At 48.9% G+C, this 21,155-nt stretch overlaps 2 protein-coding genes across 4 annotated transcripts in view; one reads left to right on the top strand and one right to left on the bottom strand.

The window, feature by feature from the left end:
• Window positions 1–863: 863 nt before the first annotated feature.
• On the bottom strand, window positions 864–3,561 carry POP7 (POP7 ribonuclease P/MRP subunit). Of its 3 annotated transcripts, none has more exons than XM_077916784.1 (2): window positions 3,539–3,561; window positions 864–1,870 (listed from the first exon to the last, which is right to left on the bottom strand). In XM_077916784.1, exon 2 carries the CDS (start codon window positions 1,862–1,864, stop codon window positions 1,478–1,480), a length of 387 nt encoding a protein of 128 aa, XP_077772910.1. In that variant the 5' UTR covers window positions 1,865–1,870; window positions 3,539–3,561; the 3' UTR covers window positions 864–1,477. The 3 variants fall into 3 exon arrangements, with proteins under 3 accessions (XP_077772910.1, XP_028559457.2, XP_077772909.1); XM_028703624.2 differs by lacking the exon at window positions 3,539–3,561 and adding an exon at window positions 3,042–3,138; XM_077916783.1 differs by lacking the exon at window positions 3,539–3,561 and adding an exon at window positions 2,230–2,313.
• A 6,283-nt stretch (window positions 3,562–9,844) lies between these two features.
• LOC114583730 (chloride channel protein ClC-Kb-like) overlaps window positions 9,845–21,155 on the top strand; it is a 38,411-nt gene continuing 27,100 nt past the window's right edge. Inside the window, exons 1-5 of the mRNA XM_077917805.1 lie at window positions 9,845–10,249; window positions 11,830–11,958; window positions 15,237–15,376; window positions 17,419–17,496; window positions 18,874–18,952. Coding sequence (XP_077773931.1) covers window positions 10,198–10,249; window positions 11,830–11,958; window positions 15,237–15,376; window positions 17,419–17,496; window positions 18,874–18,952 — 478 coding nt within the window. The 5' untranslated portion in view covers window positions 9,845–10,197. The remainder of the gene's footprint in view (window positions 10,250–11,829; window positions 11,959–15,236; window positions 15,377–17,418; window positions 17,497–18,873; window positions 18,953–21,155) is intronic.

Below are 21,155 nucleotides of genomic sequence, written 5' to 3'. Positions count from 1 at the left end.
TTTCAAACAGTGAAAATCTGGACAAAAAGGGTTTGGTTTTTTTAGTTTTGCCCAAAGCTCCTTTTGGGCAACATGACACCAAAAATGCCCGTTTTTGAGCTATTTTAAGGGGAAATCAGCAAAATTGGCACTGCTGCCATACCGTCCGGATTTTCCAGACATTTGGCTGATTTCCGTCCAGATGCTTCTGCTGAAAACAGTATTCCGGATATGTCCAGGAAATTCCAGGCGTATGGCAACCCTATTATCAGCAGTTACTAGCCACAATGGCTATACTCTGATGCTTCTGAATGCTGCTTGCTGGGCTGGGAATCACAGGAGGGGAGAATGTTGCTCTTGTGTTCGAATCCTGCTCGCTGGTTTCCCACAGGTTGGCCACTGTGAGAACAGGGTGCTGGGCCAGATGTTGCCGTTTTGGAATCTTGCTGATTTTGGGGGGTTCGTCTGTTCTTATAAGCATTTTACGCAAAACACTCAAGAGATCTTTCTGCTTCGAGGTAAAGGTAAAGGGACCCCTGACCATGAGGTCCAGTCGTGGCCGACTCTGGGATTGCGGCGCTCATCTTGCTTTATTGGCCGAGGGAGCCGGCGTACAGCTTCCGGGTCATGTGGCCAGCAGGACTAAGCCGCTTCTGGCGAACCAGAGCAGCGCACGGAAATGCCGTTTACCTTCCCGCCGGAGCGGTACCTATTTATCTACTTGCACTGGTGTGCTTTCGAACTGCTAGGTTGGCAGGAGCAGGGACCGAGCAACGGGAGCTCACCCCGTCATGGGGATTGAGGCCTCTACGTTTTGTTAAATAATGCCATCTTACCTTGCCCAGTGCCCCTTGAAAAACTGAGAAAAGGCACTCTTCTCTCCCTCCTGGTAAAACAAGGGTTTATTCCCCAGATCCAAGCAAAAAAATACACTCCAAAACACCACAAGACACACATACACACTGAAACGTTTGGAAGAAACACCCTGCAGACGTCACAGCATTAAGGAAGTCAGCCTGCAACGCCAGGCCTCTAAGGATCCTTCTTGCGTACAAGTGAAAATGCAAGCCCCATTTAGGTAACAATTTGGTTTTCAGGCCAGGGGGGAAACCGTCTGCGTCCACTGCAGGTCCCACTTTTGCTGTAGGGTGGTTCCGATTCCCACAGAGAAAAGTCCACACTCGGCCAAGGCCAGCAACATCTGTCCTGGAGAATAGTGTTCCAATTTAGCCAGAAAAGGGGGAGAAACGAACCTCTAACTCAGCGCTAGTGTTTTGTCACATGAAATGGAGAATTGTGCGTTCAGTGCACGGAGAAACTGCAAACCTCGTGCCCAGTCCAGCCAGCAAAGACTAAACCAGTTTGGAAAGGCGGGGATCCCCCACTCGCCCAGTCACTCCTACATAACACAGGACCTGAGGATTCGAGCGGCACAAGTCGTTTCCTGGAAGCAAAGACTCTCCTCCTCACCCAGGGACACCGAGGTTTGGACCGGCGGCTACTCCTGGGCGACGCGACAGACCCGGATGTGGATGGCGGAGTTGTTCCGGGTTCTGGCCAGCGGCTCGTCGCTGTCCCCTTCCGGCTCGGCCACGTCGGCCAGCTCCACGGTGGACGTGTTGGCAGCCAGGCACAGGGACCCGCTGCCGGTGGCCTCTAGCTGCAGGGCGATGTTGATGGCGCGGTTGATGGCCAGCCCCAGGCCGTGGATGCAGATCTCAGGACAGCCGCTGCCGGGTGCAAGAAGCTTTTGGCATCGGCTCAGCTGCGCCTTGAAATCCGTCTTCATGTTGATGTAGATGTCGCTGCGCCGGCGAGGGAGGCGGCGTGGCAAGCGCCGGCGCAGAGCGTACTCCGTCTGCGTGGGGGGCCCCGGCTCAGACATGGGGTCCTGGGCAAGAGAGAGGCGATGGGTGGGAGGTATAGTGGTTAGGATATAATATACAACTGAGTGACTGGGTGAAATTATGGAAAGAAGGTTTAAAGTTTACTGCATGTAATGCATTAAAAGAAAATGTGATGAAAATGATGTATAGATGGTATATCACTCCTGTTGCGTTAGCGGAAATGTATAAAACTAGCAATCAATGTTGGAAATGTAAAGAAAAAGAGGGAACATTCTATCACATGTGGTGGGAATGTAAAAAGGTGAAATGTTTTTCGGAGATGATCCATAACGAGTTGAAATATACATTTACAAAGAAACCATAACCCTTCAGGTTACAGACTCTGCTAACCCAGAAATATTACCTCGAGTTAAGAACTTTGCTTCAGGATGAGAACAGAAATTGTGTTCCGGCGGCACGGCAGGAGCAGGAGGCCCCATTAGCTAAAGTGGTGCTTCAGGTTAAGAACAGTTTCAGGTTAAGAACAGACCTCCGGAACGAATTAAGTATTTAACCCGAGGTACCACTGTACTTCCCCTTAACCACACTTTCTTATTATTTTCCCCTGACATTATTTATTACCACAATTAATAATAATAATAAAATTTTATTTATATTTGGCTGGGGAGGGAAGCAGGGCTCAGAGCGGCTAACAACAGTAAAAATAACACAGTTTACATAAAATCACAATCAATGAATTGAAATACATTCTAAAATCAAATTAATGGCAATCATTTACTCAGAAGTAAGCCTCGCTGTGTCTAAGGGAGCTTTCAGCATAAGGCTGTTAAATGGGGATAAAATTGGGGGGGGGGGGCAGGAGAACCAGGCAGGCCGTCTTGAGCTCCTTGGAGGGGAAGCTGGGTTATAAACCTAATAATAAAATATAAAAGGTTTGACCTTAGTCAGCAGCAGGGTGAAGGCGCCTGCCTAAAAAAAACCAGTGGCAGGGAGTTCCAAAGGACATCGGCTCCTTGCAAGCACGTTAATGAGCAATGCATGTTGCAAATATGATGAGGTCCTCAATCCTCCCCCTTGCTGCACCCACAATTATTCCTTCTGCACCCAGAAACCTCCCCTGCCCCACATCTTTGCGCGCACCCCTCTTTTTGCACCCCACCCTGCGCCCCCTTCCTTCCTTCCCTCCCTCCCTTCCTCCTTGCACCCTTTCCTCACCTTTCCAAGCAGGTCTCCCCAACAAGGCAGCTGCAGGAGGGAATAAAGCAAGCACACGCACGCGCACGCTCTCGCTTTCTCCGCACGCTTCCGGTTTCCGCTTGGAACGCTCGCGTGGAACGTTCATACAGCAATGGAACGTCCCGGGGAGGTCGCGCGCCTGGGAAAACATTCGCACTTAGACTTTCGGATAGATAGATACGCGGGGCGCGCGACTCACGGACGGGGGGAAAAGCCAACCCCAAACTAAGAATTATTTATTTTTTGCCCTTTTGGAAAGATCCGTCGCTGCGCTCGGGGAACAAAAGGAGTTCGTGCAAAAAGAAAAAGAGGCCTTGACTTATTTTATGGCGCATTTCCCCAACTAAGTAAATGAATGAATGAATGTGTGTGTGTATATGTATATATGTATATATAATATATATATATATAAATATATCGCAACTCCAGAGTCAGCCACGACTGGACCCAATGGTCAGGGATCCCTTTATCTTTACCTTATATAAACATATAAATATGTTGTTGTTGCTGTTGAGTCGTTTAGTCGTGTCCGCCTCTTCGTGACCGCCTGGACCAGAGCACGCCAGGCTCTCCTGTCTTCCACTGCCTCCCGCAGTTTGGTCAAACTCATGCTGGTAGCTTCAAGAACACTGTCCCACCATCTCGTCCTCCGTCGTCCCCTTCTCCTTGTGCCCTCCATCTTTCCCAACATCAGGGTCTTTTCCAGGGAGTCTTCTCTTCTCATGAGGTGGCCAAAGTCTTGGAGCCTCAGCTTCAGGATCTTTACCTTTACCATATATATATATATATATATGTATATATATATATATATATGCAGGTTTTGGTGTCCTCTGGTGTCTTCCCGTGTAAAAGTTGGGGTGTCTAGGCGACGTTTCGACGAGGTCTCACTTGTCATCTTCAGGCTGGTGCTTTCGGCTTCTTGTTACTGGAACAGAGCAGGATCTCAGTGTTTGAGTTCCTATAAATACTGTGGAGGAGGTGTGGTGTGCGCTGATACCACTCAAGAAATCACTCAAGATATCCCTCAAGCAATTAAGGAACAAAAGAAGAAAAGGCACACTAGCCTGGGAACTTCCTCTCTGCCCAGAACATTGGAGGCTACACACCACACCTCCTCCACAGTATTTATAGGAACTCAAACACTGAGATCCTGCTTTGTTCCAGTAACAAGAAGCCGAAAGCACCAGCCTGAAGATGACGAGTGAGACCTCGTCGAAACGTCGCCTAGACACCCCAACTTTTACACGGGAAGACACCCGAGGACACCAAAACCTGCATTCCTGTACCCGTGAAAATCTACGAAAGCATATATATATATATATATATATATATATATATATATGCAGGTTTTGGTGTCCAAGCCAGAGCACAAAAAACTTCTCAGAAAAACTCTTCACAAAGTTCAAGAGGTCAAGACACAAAGGCTTTAGCAACTAATCCACACCTAATGACCCACCTAAGTGGTACTCAGGATACCACTCAAGAAATCACTCAAGATATCCCTCAAGCAATTAAGGAACAAAAGAAGAAAAGGCACACTAGCCTGGGAACTTCCTCTCTGCCCAGAACATTGGAGGCTACACACCACACCTCCTCCACAGTATTTATAGGAACTCAAACACTGAGATCCTGCTCTGTTCCAGTAACAAGAAGCCGAAAGCACCAGCCTGAAGATGACGAGTGAGACCTCGTCGAAACGTCGCCTAGACACCCCAACTTTTACACGGGAAGACACCCGAGGACACCAAAACCTGCATTCCTGTACCCGTGAAAATCTACGAAAGCATATATATATATATATATATATATATATATATATATATTCATAACTGCATATATAAACCACATGTCTGAAACCCCACAGAATGTCCTGAAACCGTCCCTCCCAAATTGACCTCAAACATTTCTCTGCAAGGTTGAAGGAAAATGGAAAAGCCTCCCCATTTTCTTTTCATTCACAAATCCTGTCTTAAGGGTATGTCTGTATATGAATAGGGTGAGCCTGTGACCTGGCTCAGGAACTAAGTATTTATCATTACAAAAGACTGGCCAGGCTCCCCAGGCAATCCAATCAAGTGACCATTAACAGGTAACCTGCCAGACAGGAGGTAAACAACGACAGGAGATAAACAGTGCACTCAGATTTCTGCTGTAGACCACCCCTTTCTGTGATGTTGGTATGATGTTTCTGGGGGGGTGGTCTTGGACTCCAGGGCGGACAATTTAAAATGTCTATATAAGGGCGGACACACCTGGGTTCTGGGTCCTCCTCCTTTCCTGCGTGTGAGGGGAGCACCCTGTTGCAACAGTTCAATAAAGATCAGGCTTACGAGCTGCTTTGCTTCTCAATATTCTCTGCTTGGCCTCTGTTATTTCTCCTACCGATGGAGAACCTGCAAAGGACTCTATAAGGGCTCTTGTGTCCCCCGTAAGGGAATACGGGCAGACGTTTGTTTATTACAGGTGCCCAAAGGGATTATCTTGCTGGGTGGAAAAGTCATCTCTCCATAGACAGGTCCAGGCGGGTGTGTGCTGTGAGATTTTTCCATGGAAAATTCGGGTGTCTCCCCCACCCAACTCAATACGCTCTGTTCCTCAACTCAGTGGAAGGAATGCCCTATCTTCAGCCTCTTCACGCCCCAGTTTTGGGGACTTTCCAGCAGGAGAGAACAAGCAACTTGCAAGTCAGGTTGGGAACCACTGCTCTAACCACTACACCGCACTGTCCCGCTGCTTTTTCTCTCTCTTTCACAGAAGGAGAGCCTTATAGCTGGATCTGGCCAAGGGCCCGCCTAGCTCAGCATCCTGTCCGCACAGGGGCCACCGAGATGCCCCGATGGGAAACCAGCAAGCGGGATTCGAACCCGTGCCCGCTCCCTTCCTGTGGTTTCCAACAGCTGAGATTCAGAAGCATTGCAGCCTGCCAACTGTGGAGGGCAGAGCAGAGCCGCCATGCCTTAATCCTCCGTAAATTGCCTTCTCCTCCCTGGCGCAAGAAGGGTGTGTAGGATCAGGACCCTCTGGCAACCATCGATAGCCCTCTCCTCTTCCATGGATTTGCCCAGTCCTCTTTTAAAGCCATCTGAGTTGGTGGCTGTCGCCTCCTGTGGCAGGGAGTTCCGCAGTTTATGTGCTGCATGAAGAAGGATGTGGCGGGATTGCAGAGAAATTTTAAAAAAATTGGGAAATGATATGTAATGAGTTGAAGAAAATGTTCAAATTAACAGTTGTAAAAAAATCCTGAAGCATTTCTGTTAGGGATTGTAGGAAAAGACCTGCCAAGGAAAATGAAGAACATGTTTATGTATGCGACAACGGCGGCCAGAGTCTTAATAGCACAAGGATGGAAGAATGTAGAAACCCCGACAAAAGAACGGTGGCAAGAGAAATTGATGGACTACGCGGAACCGACAAAATTGACGCACAAACTACGCGATAAAGGACAACTGTGACTTCAAAGAAGAACGGGAACACCTTTTACAAAGTACCGGTACCTAAAGAAACAACAAAACGAATTGGGACTCCTTGGCAGGTTTTGAATAAACAGACACAAATTTGTCTGTTAATATAATAAATGGATAACTTAAGAGATTTTTACATTTTTATAACAGGCAGAGAACAATATGTGTTAATAAATCCGAAAGAGGAACTGAGGGAAGTCGTAGGGGGGTGGGAGGGGGGGGGCAATAAAATTGTTGGAATAATTTGTTATGTGAAAATAGCCAATAAATAAAAAAAAGGACTGCTGTTTTATCTGTCCTGAATTTGCGGGATTTCCGCAAGTGACGGGGGAGCCTATCGATTTTGTCTGTCCACTCCAGAAATATTTTTTCATAAACTTCTTACCATTTCTCTAAGCTAAAAAACATTACCAAACCTTGTTGCTTTCCTTCGTCGCTCCATCCCTTTGATCCATGCTGGCTGCCCCCCCCCCCCGCTGTTTCCACCTGTCCGTCTCTGCTCACCTGTCCTCCCCGCCCCAGAGCAGATCCGACCAGCCGTACAGGTGGGTCGTTGTCCAACTCGCCCCACCCAGTGCTGACCCAGCCCCTCTTCCCCCCACTGGCTGGTGCTTTATAACCAGGGGGGCAGGGAGAGAGCCCCACTTGCACCATGGGGCTCTGGAACTGCAGGAATAGGTGCCCTAAGGACAAGGACCCCGAATTCGGACCCCAAAGGCAGACCCCCACGGGGGAAGCTGAGAAGGAGCCCTTGGAGGAGTCGTTGGAGAAGGTCTGGCAGGAACGGGAGCCAGGAAAGCGATTTTCCCAGAGGATTCGGGGGGCTTTGAAACGTAAGAGGAGCCACGGGCAAGGGTTGCGGCGTTGGGGGGCGCAGAAATGACCAGCTGAGGGGGGGAGACTTTGGGGGTGAAAGGAAAGCTGAGCCATGCCTTTGGAGTTTCAACCTGGTACTCTCCAGATTTGGGTTTCCAGCTGTTTTTGGACTACCATTTGCATAATCCCTGACCACTGGTCCTGCTGGATAGGGGTGATGGGAGTTGTAGTCCAAAAACAGCTGGAAACCCAAGACCACAACAGCCAGGCGCGCTGGCTGAGGCTGATGTGAAAAGGATCTAGGGGTCTTGTTGTTGCTGAGTCGTTTAGTCGTGTCCGCCTCTTCGTGACCCCCTGGACCAGAGCACGCCAGGCCCTCCTGTCTTCCACTGCCTCCCGCAGTTTGGTCAAACTCATGCTGGCATCTTCGAGAACACTGTCCCACCATCTCCTCCTCTGTCGTCCCCTTCTCCTTGTGCCCTCCATCTTTCCCAACATCAGGGTCTTTTCCAGGGAGTTTTCTCTTCTCAGGAGGTGGCCAAAGTCTTGGGAGCCTCAGCTTCAGGATCTGTCCTTCCAGTGAGCACTCAGGGCTGATTTCCTTCAGAATGGAGAGGTTTGATCTTCTTGCAGTCCATGGGACTCTCAAGAGTCTCCTCCAGCACCAGAATTCAAAAGCATCCATTCTTCGGCGATCAGCCTTCTTGACGGTCCAGCTCTCACTTCCAGTGGACCACAAACTGAACATGAGTCCACAATGTGATGCAGCAGCAAAAAAGGCTAATACAATTCTAGGCGGCATCAACAGACGTCTAGTGTCCGGATCAAGAGAAGGAATAAAGGTCAAGTTACCCCTGACCGTTAGGTCCAGTCGTGGACGACTCTGGGGTTGCGCGCTCATCTCACTCTATAGGCCAAGGGAGCCGCAGACAGCTTCCGGGTCATGTGGTCAGCATGACTAAGCCGCTTCTGGCGAACCAGAGCAGTGCACGGAAACGCCGTTTACCTTCCCGCCGGAGTGGTACCTATTTATCTACTTTTATTTGATGTGCTTTCGAACTGCTAAGTTGGCAGGAGCAGGGACCGAACACCCTGTCACGGGGATTCGAACTGCCGACCTTCCGATCGGCAAGCCCTAGGGTCTGTGGTTTAGACCACAGCGCCACCCATGTCCCTAAGAGAAGGAATAGTCCCACTCTATTCTGCCTTGGTCAGACCACACCTGGAGTGCTGTGTCCAGTTCTGGGCGCCACAATTTAAGACGGATATTGACAGGTTGGAATGTGTGCAGAGAAAATGACTAAGGTGAACCAAGCCTGATGAGGGATGGTCGAGGAAGTTGAGGATGTTTAGCCTGGAAAAGAGCAGACTGAGAAGGAATAGGATAGCCGCCTTCAAATATCTATAGGGCTGTCACATGGAAGATGGAGCAAGCTCGTTTTTGCCTGCACCGGAGCGTAGGACACAAACCAATGCATTTAAGCTACAAGAAAGGAAATTCGATTAAACATCTGGAAGAGCTTTCTGATAGGAAGAGCTGTTTGTTTGTTTTTTCCAAAAAAAAATTATTAAATTTTCCAGAATTATAACAAATATAACATAGAAAAAAGAAAAATACACAAAAGAAAGCACAATTCAATACTAAACAAGAAAACCAAAAACCAAATGTAATCTTAAAAACCCAATTTATTTTACATTGTTAATAGACTTCCTCAGATCCCTCCCTTCTGAATTTCATTATATCTGCATGTAACAGCTCTCCGAAAACATTTTTAGCTAAAGTTAATTCCAGCAAATAACTATCTTATTCTCATTTCTCTGATAGGAAGAGCTGTTTGGCCTCACTCGAAAAGTGATAGATTCTCCTTCACTGGAGATTTTCTAAACCAGGCATGTCCAAAGTCCATTTTGGGGGCCTAATCCGGCTCGCCAGTCAGTTTAATCTGGCCCCTGTGGCAGTTTATTTCCTGGGGTACAAGCTTTAAAAAAAACCTCAACAAAAGGTCAACAACTTTGGTCGGCTCACCTCATCAAACCTGGCCCTCTTTGAAAAAAGGTTTGGACACCACTGTTCTAAACAGAGGTAGGATGGCTGGACCATAAAGAAGGCTGATCGCTGAAGAATGGATGCTTTTGGATTCTGGTGCTGGAGGAGACTCTAGAGAGTCCCATGGACTGCAAGAAGATAAAACCGATCCATTCTGAAGGAAATCTGCAATGCGCTCTATGTGGGGCTACTTTGAAGGTGACCTGGAAACTGCAATTAATCCAGAATGCGGCAGCTAGACTGGGGACTGGGAGTGGCTACCGAGACCACATAACACTGGTCCTGGGAGATCTGCATTGGCTCCCAGGATGTTTCCGAGCACAATTCAAAGTGTTGGTGCTGACCTTGAAAGCCCTAAATGGCCTCAAAGACCCAGGATACCTGAAGGAGCGTCTCCACCCCATCGTTCACCCTGGACACTGAGGTCCAGCTCTGAGGGCCTTCCAGTGGTTCCCTCGTTGCGAGAAGCAAAGCTACAGGGAACCGGACAGAGGGCCTTCTTGGTGGTGGCGCCCGCCCTGTGGAACGCCCTCCCATCAGATGTCAAGGAAATAAGCAGCTATCCTATCTTTAAAAGACACCTGAAGGCAGCCCTGCTCAGGGAAATTTTTAATATTTAACGCTGTACTGTTTTTAACACTTGATTGGGAGCCGCCCAGAGTGGCTGGGGAAACTCAGCCAGATGGGCGGGGTATAAATAATAAATAATAATAATTATTATTGTCTTCTTCCAGCTCTCGGGCTCTGCATCCGCTCTCAGATCCTCAAGTTCGGCGAAGACTGGCTCTTCCTCTTCCTCCTCGGTATCTGCATGGCGATGGTCAGCTTTGGCCTGGATGTCACCGTCTCGAAATTCCAGCAAGGTGAGCTTCTCCCCCTTCTGCCCTCTTCGCTGCTGCATCCCTCCTGCCACCTGATCCTCCGCTGGATTGAAAAACCCTGCTAAGTCCTTCTCTCTTAAGTTTTCCAGTTATTTTCGCCGTTTCAGCATATTTCGTCAATTTTTCTTGCCATTCCTCTTTCATAGAATCATAGAGTTGGACTAGACCCCAAGGGCCATCGAGTCCAACCCCCTGCCAAGCAGGAAACGCCATCAGAGCACTCCTGACATATGGTTGTCAAGCCTCTGCTTAAAGACCTCCAAAGACGGAGACTCCACCACACTCCTTGGCAGCAAATTCCACTGTCGAACAGCTCTTACTGTCAGGAAGTTCTTCCTAATGTTGAGGTGGAATCTTCTTTCTTGTAGTTTGGATCCATTGCTCCGTGTCCGCTTCTCTGGAGCAGCAGAAAACAACCTTTCTCCCTCCTTTCATTGGTATCTTCTTGTCTTTCCATTTTGGGCTGGTAATATCCTAGCCGGGACGTGGGAGGCGCTGTGGGTTAAACTTGCCGATCAGAAGGTTGGCGGTTCGAATCCCTCCAACGGGCTGAGCTCCCATTGCTCGGTCTCTGCTCCTGCCAACCTAGCATTTCGAAAGCACATCAAAGTGCAAGTAGATAAATAGGCACCGCTCCGGTGGGAAGGTAAACGGCGTTTCCGTGCGCTGCTCTGGTTCGCCAGAAGCGGCTTAGTCCTGCTGGCCACATGACCCAGAAGCTGTACGCTGGCCCCCTCGGCCAGTAAAGCGAGATGAGCGCCGCAACCTCAGAGTCGGCCACTACTGGACCTAATGGTCAGGGGTCCCTTTACCTTTACCTTTAATATCCTAGCCGCTGTTGTAGTGCACATAAATACAGTCATACCTCGGGTTACAGACACTTCAGGTTGTGTTTTTTACGGACCCGCCAAAACCCGGAAGTACCGGAACGGGTTACTTCTGGGAATTATAAGGGTAAAACTACCTAAACAGTACAGAAATCTATTCATATATGTGACTACAGTGGCAAGAATTTTACTTGCCCAAAAATGGAAAGAAGCGGAAGTCCTAGCAAAGGAAGAATGGATACAAAAACTTGTGGAATATGCAGAAATGGCGAAACTTACTGGAAGAATAAGAAATCAAGACAACAGACTCTTTATAAAAGAGTGGAAATGGTTTATAGAATATTTACAGATCAATTGCAAACAGATAAAAACATTGGCGGGATTATTGTGCTAACCTGCCGTTTCATAAAGCAGATGAATAAACGAGCAAACTTAAATAAATTTGCATATGCAGAAGATATCCAAAAACAAATTTACGGAGCCGCAGAAGGAAGGGGAAGGAAGTCAAACTCTGAAATGTTAAATTGACTGTGAAACTAATGAAATGTATAAAGCGTAAATAAAAACTTTTAAGAAAATAAAAAGACAATAGTGAGAACCCCAAGGGTTCTGATTCGGTATAAGGCAGATTCCTGTGTTCCTAAGCAGGGCTGCTGGGAATTGTAGTCCAAAGAAGCTGCGGGGCGCCTAAATGAGATGTTGAACCACTGATGTTTGGCTCCTGCCTCCACGCAGCTCACCTGTGGGTTTACGAGGGGCTGGCGGACTCTGGCTACCTGCAGTTCTTCTCCTGGACCTCCTACCATGTGGTTCTGATGATGGTCTCTGCTGCCGCCGCCAAGTACATCTCTCCCCAAGCGGCCGGTAAGTAAGGCTTGCCTGGGTTGGTGGAGGGACCTAAAGAGACAGATTTGTGGGGCAGTTACTTATCATGGAATTGGGTTTTTATAGTTTTTTTTTTAATTCAAAATTATAACAAGACATATTGTCACAGGAACCCCCCCCCCAATCATTCAGTTTGTACAAACTTCACACACACTCACACTCACACACTACATACACTACGCTTCTGTTATAAATTCATAGAAAAGCAACCATACATCGGATTTGCACTGTTCCACTTTTATTTTACTCCATGAAGGAAGGACTACAAAATGGGGAAGGTTTGATACAGGGCAGCCATAATCCCTTGACCATGCCAGCACATCCACAGGAGCCCTGCCCAGTTGCTATGCCAACCCTGATGGTCCCAGACAGAAGACCATCAAGATCACAAAGAACTTGCATATGGGAGTGGATTCAGCATGGACTGGAACAAAGGACAATAATCAGATCTTCCCTCTGGGGGCAGGAAACTGCAAACTCCCCTTTGTCTCCTGGAAGTGACTCATGGGGAGGGGGAAAGGGGGAACCAGCCAGGTGACAAGACACTCAGGTTACCACCACAACTCCTCCCTCAACCCCTCCTTTCTGTGATGTATGCATGATGTTTCTGGGGGTGGTCTTGATCTACAGGGTGGGAATTTCAAAAGTCTTTATAAGGTCTTGCACACAATTTTTCTGTGTCTTTCCTCTCTCCTGCAAGTGAGGGGAGCACCCTGTTGCAACAGTTCAATAAAGGCCAAGCCTACAGGCTGCTGATTTGCTCCAAGTTATCCTGGTTGGTGTCTTTGTTTTTGTCCAAGGGAGCCCTCGGATTTTTCCGTTAACAGTTTATCCAAAAACATATCATCCTTGTCCCCCACCCCCGTTTTCCCTCCCTCCCCCCAAAAAACCCCCCATCCCTACCCCCCCCGACTTCCCTCAGTTCCAGTCTTTGGTTTCTCTAAGAATGCTGTTTTCTGCATGTTACAAAGTTGTATAGTTCCTCCAACTATTTAGCTGATTAGTAGCAATAAAAAGTTTGTGAATGTTTATTCAAAACCTGCCAAGGAGTCCAGTTCGCTTTGTTGCGTCTCCAGATACTTTGGAAAAGGGTTCCCATTCATCCTTAAAGTCACAGTTATCCTTGTCCCGTAGCTTGTATGTCAGTTTTGCCAGTTCTGCATAGTCCATCAATTTTTCTTGCCATGATTCTTTAGTTGGGGTTTCTTCAGTCTTCCATCCTTGTGCTACCAGAACTCCCGCGGCCATTGTCGCATACATGAAGAGGTTATTCAACTTTTTTGGCAGGTCTTTCCCTACAATCCCCAACAAAAATGCATCGGGTTTTTTAACAAATGTTAAATGGAACATTTTCTTCAAACTTATCATGGAATTGTAGTGTTGGTGCTGACCTTGAAAGCCTTAAACAGCCTCAGCCCAGTATACCTTGTTAACGGAGAAATCTGAGGGCTCCCTTGGACAAAAAACAAGGACACCAGCCAGGAATCCCAGAGCCAAACAGCAGCCAGTAGGCTTGGTCTTGATTGAAGACTGTCGCGACAGGACTCCCACCTGCCACCAGGTGGAACAAGGTGGAAGCCCCGAACAAAAGAGACCCCAAACTTTTATTAGCTGCTAATCCCCATGTTAGGGACGCAGGTGGCGCTGTGGGTTAAACCACAGCGCCTAGGACTTGCCGATCAGAAGTCTGCGTTTCGAATCCCCATGACGGGGTGAGCTCCCGTTGCTCAGTCCCTGCTCCTGCCAACCTAGCAGTTCGAAAGCACACCAGTGCAAGTAGATAAATAGGTACTGCTCCGGCGGGAAGGTAAACGGTGTTTCCGTGCGCTGCTGTGGTTCGCCAGAAGCAGCTTAGTCCTGCTGGCCACATGACCTGGAAGCTGTATTCCGGCTCCCTTGGACAATAAAGCGGGATGAGCGCCGCAACCCCAGAGTCGGCCACGACTGGACCTAATGGTCAGGGGTCCCTTTACCTTTAATCCCCATGTTACACCCCCCCAAACTACATCACTGATACATCACTGTTACATCACTAAAGGGGAGGTCTGGTGGCCGTAATCTGAGCATCCTGGACCCTGCCCCATGGTTCCCCTTGTCCTCCACCAAACACCCATCAAGTGTAAGAAAAGAGATCTTTACATTTCCCTGTTTCCCAGCCAAGTTCATCCCACCCTTTTGCCTTCATCTGGGTTTGTTATTTCTGGAATGGCTACCTGTCTGGCACTCAGGTATCAGGATGCCAGGGATGATCACTCAGGCAGAGGGGCTGCTGAGTAGCTGAGCTCACCTGTCTAGATGAATTTCTGAAGTTTTCCCAGTGAGCCAATAATATAGATACATTGATCAGTGAATTCTTACATTTGGTATCGTGCAGCAAAGGCCCTTTGAATAGATAGGAAGAAACTGTGATGAAGTGTTTTGTGGGGACAAGTCACAAAAGTCACAAAAGTGATTGTGCTGGTTTTGGTAGTGGGCTGCATGTGCCTGATATCTGCTGGAGGGGCAACCCCCCCCCCAAACCTATACATAAATTCCTGCAACAACCTGAAGAAGAAGAGGAGGAGTTTGGATTTGATATCCCGCCTTTCACTCCCCTTCGGGAGTCTCAAAGCGGCTAACATTCTCCTTTCCCTTCCTTCCCCACAACAAACACTCTGTGAGGTGAGTGGGGCTGAGAGACTTCAGAGAAGTGTGACTGGCCCAAGGTCACCCAGCAGCTGCATGTGGAGGAGCGGAGACGCGAACCTGGTTCCCCAGATTACGGGACTACCGCTCTTAACCACTACACCACACTGGCTCTCTTCACCACACTGAAGGAGCATCTCCACCCCCATCGTCCATCCCGGACACTAAGGTCCAGCGCCGAGGGCCTTCCGGCGGGTCCCTCCCTGCGAGAAGGGAGCTTACAGGGAACCAGGCAGAGGGCCTTCTCGGTGGTGGCTCCCACCCTGTGGAACGCCCTCCCACCAGATGTCAATAAACAACTATCTGACTTTTAGAAGACATCTGAAGGCAGCTCTGTTTAGGGAAGCTTTTAATATCTGGTGAATTGTTGTATTTTAATGTTTTGTTGAAAGCCGCCCAGAGTGGGAACCCAGCCAGATGGGCGGGGTTTAAATAATAAATTATGATTATCATCATATTATTATTGATCATATTCTTGCATTGCAGGGGGTTGGACTAGATGACCCTCGGGTCCCTTCCAGTTCTATGATTTCGTGGTTCTGATTGGCGTTTTCTGGACTCTTTCCCCACAGGCTCTGGGATCCCCGAGCTGAAGGTGGCTCTCCGTGGGGTCGTGCTGCGTGAATTCTTCACCTTCCGGACGCTGGTGGCCAAGTTGGTGGGGGTGCTTTGCACCTTAGCGGCTGGGAGCACCATCTTCCTTGGGAAAGTGGTGAGTTCGAATGGCGCGGGTGCCTCCGGTTCAGGGGGGCGGGAATTGCATGCATGATAGAGGAGGAAGTCTTGGGGTGGGTGCTAGATATGTCTGGTGCTGTGTGCTATTTTCCATTCAGTGCTGCACATATACAAGAGCCTTTAGAAATCAGGCCTCAAGAGGACTAGAGCCTAACCCTTTAAACAAACCAACCAACCAACTAACGTTTGGTCTAATTTTTAAATTCCACATATGGATTGGCAGCTGTATACAGTGGCACCTTGTTTCTCAAACTTAATCTGTTCCAAAACCAAAGCGTTCCAAAACCAAGGGGTGCTTTCCCATAGAAAGCAATGCAAAACGGATTAATCCGTTCCAGACTTTTAAAAACAACCCCGAAAACACCCATTTAACATGAATTTTACTATCTAACCAGACCATGGATCCATAAAACGAAAGCAATAAACAATGTACTGCAGTCACACAATCAATCCATCAGGAGCTGAACTGGGTTCCACACAGTCACAAAAACAAAACAAAAAAGCCGCAAAAACCAAAAACGCAAAATAAAGAGCAAAAACAGGCAGACCTCAGCGTAAGACTCTAAACGGAAGCGTGACACTCAAAACAGAGCGTGTTCGGCTTCCGAAAAAGGTTCGCAAGCCAGAACACTTATTCCGGGTTTGCAGTGTTTGGGTTCCGAGTTGTTTGAGTACCAAGGCGTTTGAGAACCAAGGAACCACTGTACTTGGGGAGTGATTACAATCCAGGCAACTGTGTTCCCAATTTACTTTTCAATTGCACTCTCATCTATAAGATAAAAAGGGAGAGAGCAGGATTCTGCCGCCTGTACTCATCCCAGAATTACCGTATTTCATGTACCGTGTTTCATTACCGTATTTTTCGCCCCATAGGACACACTTTTCCCCCTCCAAAAATGAGGGGGAAATCTGTGTGCGTCCTATGGGGCGAATGCAGGCTCTTGCTCTCCAGGCTTCAGGAAGCTATTGTAGGGGAACAGTTAGGATCACCCCAAAAACCCTAAAACTGTTCGTGAATCCCCCCCCCCAACCAGGCCTCAAAACTGTCCAAAACTCCTTTTGTCTTCTAAAAAATCCAAAACAGCTTTTCTCTGCTCTCCTCTGCTCTATCACAAGATGCTGTGCATAGGCAAAATGTTACTTTTAAAGGCTAATGAATAGGCTCTGTTCATAGCAGGCCTGAGAAATGAATCTTATCTCATTCAGTTGCAACATCTCTGGACATGCTGAACCGCTCTCCTTCCCCCTTTCCTGCCAAGAGTCCACAATAGTTCCAAGACAGCTTTCTGTACATGCTCAGGGGAACACATCATGGGGCAGGACTCCTGAGGGAGGAGAAAGGAGGAGGGAACTGGAAAGGGGTATATATGTTTGTGCACATGATTGTGAACTTGTGCATGCTTTTTGTGAGTTATCACACTTGCTCCTTCTACCAGTTCATGGATGGTAGAAATAAAAGCTTTTTCTCCGAAACTATTCCTTGAGTGTCTGTTGACTCCCACTTCCCTTTCCCAGGCGCAATATTTTTCCCACCCGAGGGCAAAGCCTCATAAGGCTACACTATCAGTAAGCCTGGGGAGCCCGCGGGAGTTCCCGCAGGGCTCCCCATGCTGCGGATAGCAGCCCGCTGCCCGGAGCGTGGGGCGCGCTGAAGCAGAGCGCCCCGCGCTTCGTGCAGGTGTCTGCAAGCCTTGTGAGTCTGGCGGGAGTTGCCACCGGGCTCGCAAGGCTTGCGGATAGCAGCCCCGCGGCTGGGGGGAAATCAATTTTTTTTATTCATTCCCCCCCCCCCAAAAAAGGAGGTGCGTCCTATGGGCCAGTGCGTCCTATAGGGCGAAAAATACGGTATTTCATCAATTTTAAGATACGTCAGTGTTGCGTCTTGCTTTCCCGGGGCCTGAGGTTGCGAGAGAGATAATTTGAGCATTAAAACGTGACGAGATTGCTGCTGTGCTGTTGCCATGAGTCTTTCTGCCCCCCCCCAGTGCACCCATAACCTTGACCTTCCTCTTCTCCCAGGGCCCATTTGTCCACATGGCCTCCATCCTGGCTTCCATGCTGGGCAAAGTCATGGTCAGATTTGCAGGTTCTGCTGAGGTAAGTGTCGCTGAGCCGCCCCATCCCAAACCGACAAAAGGGGAAGGTGTTCCTGCGCTGATAATGCGCACATGGAACCGCACAATCATAGCATTGTATGGTTGGAAGGGACCCTGTGAGTCATCTAGTCCAACCCCCGAAAACCCAGGAATTTCAGCTAACGCCTCCGAGAAAGATGGCCACCAAGTCTCTGCTTTATTTTATTTTTTTATTTTTTTATTCAAAATTAAAACAAAACATATTATCCAGAAACATATCATCATTATCTTTTTCCCATTTTTCCACCCTCCCACACAACCCCACCCCACCCCGGCTTCCCTCTGTTCCAGTCTTTGATTTCTCTGAGAATGCTGTTTTCGGCATTTTGTATAGGTCCTCCAACTATTTAGCTGATTATTATCAATAAAAAGTTTGTGAACGTTTAAAAATAAAAAAAAATGTTTAATCACATCAGTTAACAAACATTGGATACATATGCTATAATGTTATTGCTTTAGTTAAATAAGTTGTTTAAATTGTTATAAAGAAAATGATTATTTTTCTCCTTCCGATAAAGTACAGCATAAACCTTGTCCAAATAGAAACAGTTAACTTCATAATAATTTGATCGTTATCTGTCTATGTATTTCCAAACAGTATAACCAAATACTAAGTAAATTTTTGTATATAACTGTAAAAACTACTCTGAAAATTTACTATTCCTAAAATGAAACCTTCATCTGGTTGTAAATATTAACATTATACCAGCAATAATTTTATAATTAAGTGCTTTAAAGTGTTTTAAATTTGTTGTTAGCTGCCCTGAGCCCGGTTTTTGAACTGGGAAGGACGGGGTATAAATAAAATCTATTATTATTATTATTATTATTATTATTATTATTATTATTATTAGAACTAGTCTTTCTGTAGAAAGGGATGCAGGTGGCGCTGTGGGTAAAACCTCAGTCCCTAGGGCTTGGCGATCGAAAGGTCGGCGGTTCGAATCCCCGCGGCGGGGTGAGCTCCCGTCCCAGCTCCTGCCCACCTAGCAGTTCGAAAGCACCCCTAAGTGCAAGTAGATAAATAGGGATCGCTTTCTAGCGGGAAGGTAAACGGTGTTTCCGTGTGCGGCTCTGGCTCGCCAGATGCCGCTTAGTCACGCTGGCCACGTGACCCGGAAGTGTCTCCGGACAGCGCTGGCTCCCGGCCCCTAGAGTGAGATGAGCGCACAACCCTAGAGTCTGTCAAGACTGGCCCGTACGGGCAGGGGTACCTTTACCTTTTACCTTCTGTAGAAAAAAAGAGAGATTTAAATCAGGTCTTACTAACTAGTGATTTAAATCGTGATCCAAATCGTGGTTTGCAAGGCACCTCACATCCTCCGTTGCTTCTCTGCAGAACCCGGGGCGCAAATATGAGTTGCTGGTGGCCGGGACCGCTGTAGGAGTGGCTTGCTGTTTCGTGGCTCCCGTGGGAGGTAACTAAGGGCATTGCTCAATAAACACCCAAGACGTAACCGGCTGTACTTTTGAATAAATAAGGTATACTATTCATTGTATCCAGGACGCGGGTGGCGCTGTGGGTAAAAGCCTCAGCGCCTAGGGCAGTGTTTCCCAACCTTTTTTGGGCAAAGGCACACTTATTTCATGAAAAAAATCTCACACCACCATTAGAAAATGTTAAAAAATTTAACTCTGTGCCTATATTGACTATATAAAAAGTACAGTGGTGCCTCGCAAGACGAAATTAATTCGTTCCGCAAGTCTCTTCGTCTTGCGAGTTTTTCGTCTTGCGATGCACGGTTTCCCATAGGAATGCATTGAAAATCAATTAATGCGTTCCTAGGGAAACCGCCTTCAGACCAGGTCCGGGGACAGTCTGTCCCCCGACCTCTTCTGAAGGCTGGGGGGGGGGGGGGGACAAGGGCTTTTCTTCCCACTGCCAGCCTTCAGAAGGCTGTTCTGAAGGCTGGCAGTGGGAAGAAAAGCCCTTCTTCCCACCTCCCGCCCCGCAAGCTCCGGGGACAGGAGGGCTTTGCTGCCGACCGCCAGCATTTTAAAAGCCCCTGCTGTCCCGGGGCGATTTTAAAATGCTGGCGGGCGGGAGCGAAGTCTCCGCTGCCCCGAGGAGATTTTAAAATGCTGGGGGTCGGCAGCGAACGCTTTGCTCCCGCCCGCCAGCATTTTAAGATCGCCCGGGGCAGCGGAGAAGTCTCCGCTGTCCCGGGAAGGCAGGCGGGGGGAGCAAAGACTTTTGCCCCCGCCTGCCTTCAGAAGAGGTCCAGGACCTCGTTCCGATGCCCGGCGGCGGGGTGCGAGGTTCCCGCTCCACCGCCCGGCATCGGGGCATCGGGGCATCGTTCCGATGCCGGGCGGCGGGGGGAGAGGTTCCCGCCCCACCGCCCGGCATCGGGGCATCGTTCCAATGCCGGGCGGCGGGGGGAGAGGTTCCCGCCCCACCGCCCGGCATCGGGGCATCGTTCCGATGCCCGGCGGCGGGGTGCGAGGTTCCCGCCCCACCGCCCCGCTTCGGAGCAGCGCTCCGAAGCGGGGAGGCTGGGGCAGGTGTTCCCGCCCCCCCGCCCCGCTTCGGAGCAGCGTTCCGAAGCGGGGCGGCTGGGGCAGGTGTTCCCGCCCCCCCGCCCCGCTTCGGAGCACCGGGAGAAGCGATCTCCCCGCAGCCCCTTGCTTCAAAAGAGGTCCGGGGGCAGCGCGAAGCGCTTCCCGCTGTCCCCGGACCTCTTTTGAAGCAAGGGGCGGTGGGGAGAAGCGATCTCCTCTTTCCGCTCCTCTTTCCGCGCAGGCGCCTTCTCTCGCTCTTTCGCCTCCTTTTCTTTCTCTCTCGATGGTCCGCCTACAAAGGAGCGAGGGAGGCGCCCGCCATGTTTGGATTTGCATCCAGCAGGAGATGCCGCCGCCGCCCCGCCTCTCCCGCCTCCCTCCCACGGCACACCAGGCAAGGTCTCACGGCACACCAGCGTGCCGCGGAACACCGGTTGGGAAACACTGGCCTAGGGCTTGCCGATCAAAAGGTCGGCGGTTCGAATCCCCGCGGCCGGGTGTGCTCCCGTCTTTCGGTCCCAGCGCCTGCCAACCTAGCAGTTCGAAAGCACCTCCGGGTGCAAGTAGATAAATAGGGACCGCTTACTAGCGGGAGGGTAAACGGCGTTCCGTGTGCTGCGCTGGCTCGCCAGATGCAGCTTTGTCACGCTGGCCACGTGACCCGGAAGTGTCTGCGGACAGCGCTGGCCCCCGGCCTCTTGAGTGAGATGGGCGCACAACCCTAGAGTCTGTCAAGACTGGCCCGTACGGGCAGGGGTACCTTTACCTTTACCTTTATTCATTGTATCCAATTGTAGATTTCAACAGAAGTCTCATAAAGTTCAACGAAAAAAGCAGAAGACCCAGTGGATCCGTTCGTTCTCTAATCAGTTTATGCATAAGGTCCGTACCTGTATAAGTGTCTATTCCTAGACTCCATCAGTAGAACAGGCTCTAGGTAATGAAAATAAATGTATTGTAATCTCACACATCTTTACAGCAAAATTAATATAAAAAACCATAAACAACTGTGCATTCCATATGTAATATTACAGGATAGTGGATCTTATGGCATAGTAGTGGTTGCATTAAGCAGCGACTGTTACAAAGCACGATTACATGGACAAGCACAATAAATAG

Source organism: Podarcis muralis, chromosome 13 (genome assembly GCF_964188315.1).
Source record: "Podarcis muralis chromosome 13, rPodMur119.hap1.1, whole genome shotgun sequence".
NCBI classification, from domain to species: Eukaryota; Metazoa; Chordata; class Lepidosauria; order Squamata; family Lacertidae; genus Podarcis; species Podarcis muralis.
Note: the sequence above shows the minus strand (reverse complement) of the source record. Positions and strands in the feature narration are given on the sequence as shown.

Bases quoted from the DNA above. Each gene is read 5' to 3' on its own strand.
- POP7 (XM_077916784.1), bottom strand. From the start codon at position 1,864: ATGTCTGAGCCGGGGCCCCCCACGCAGACGGAGTACGCTCTGCGCCGG.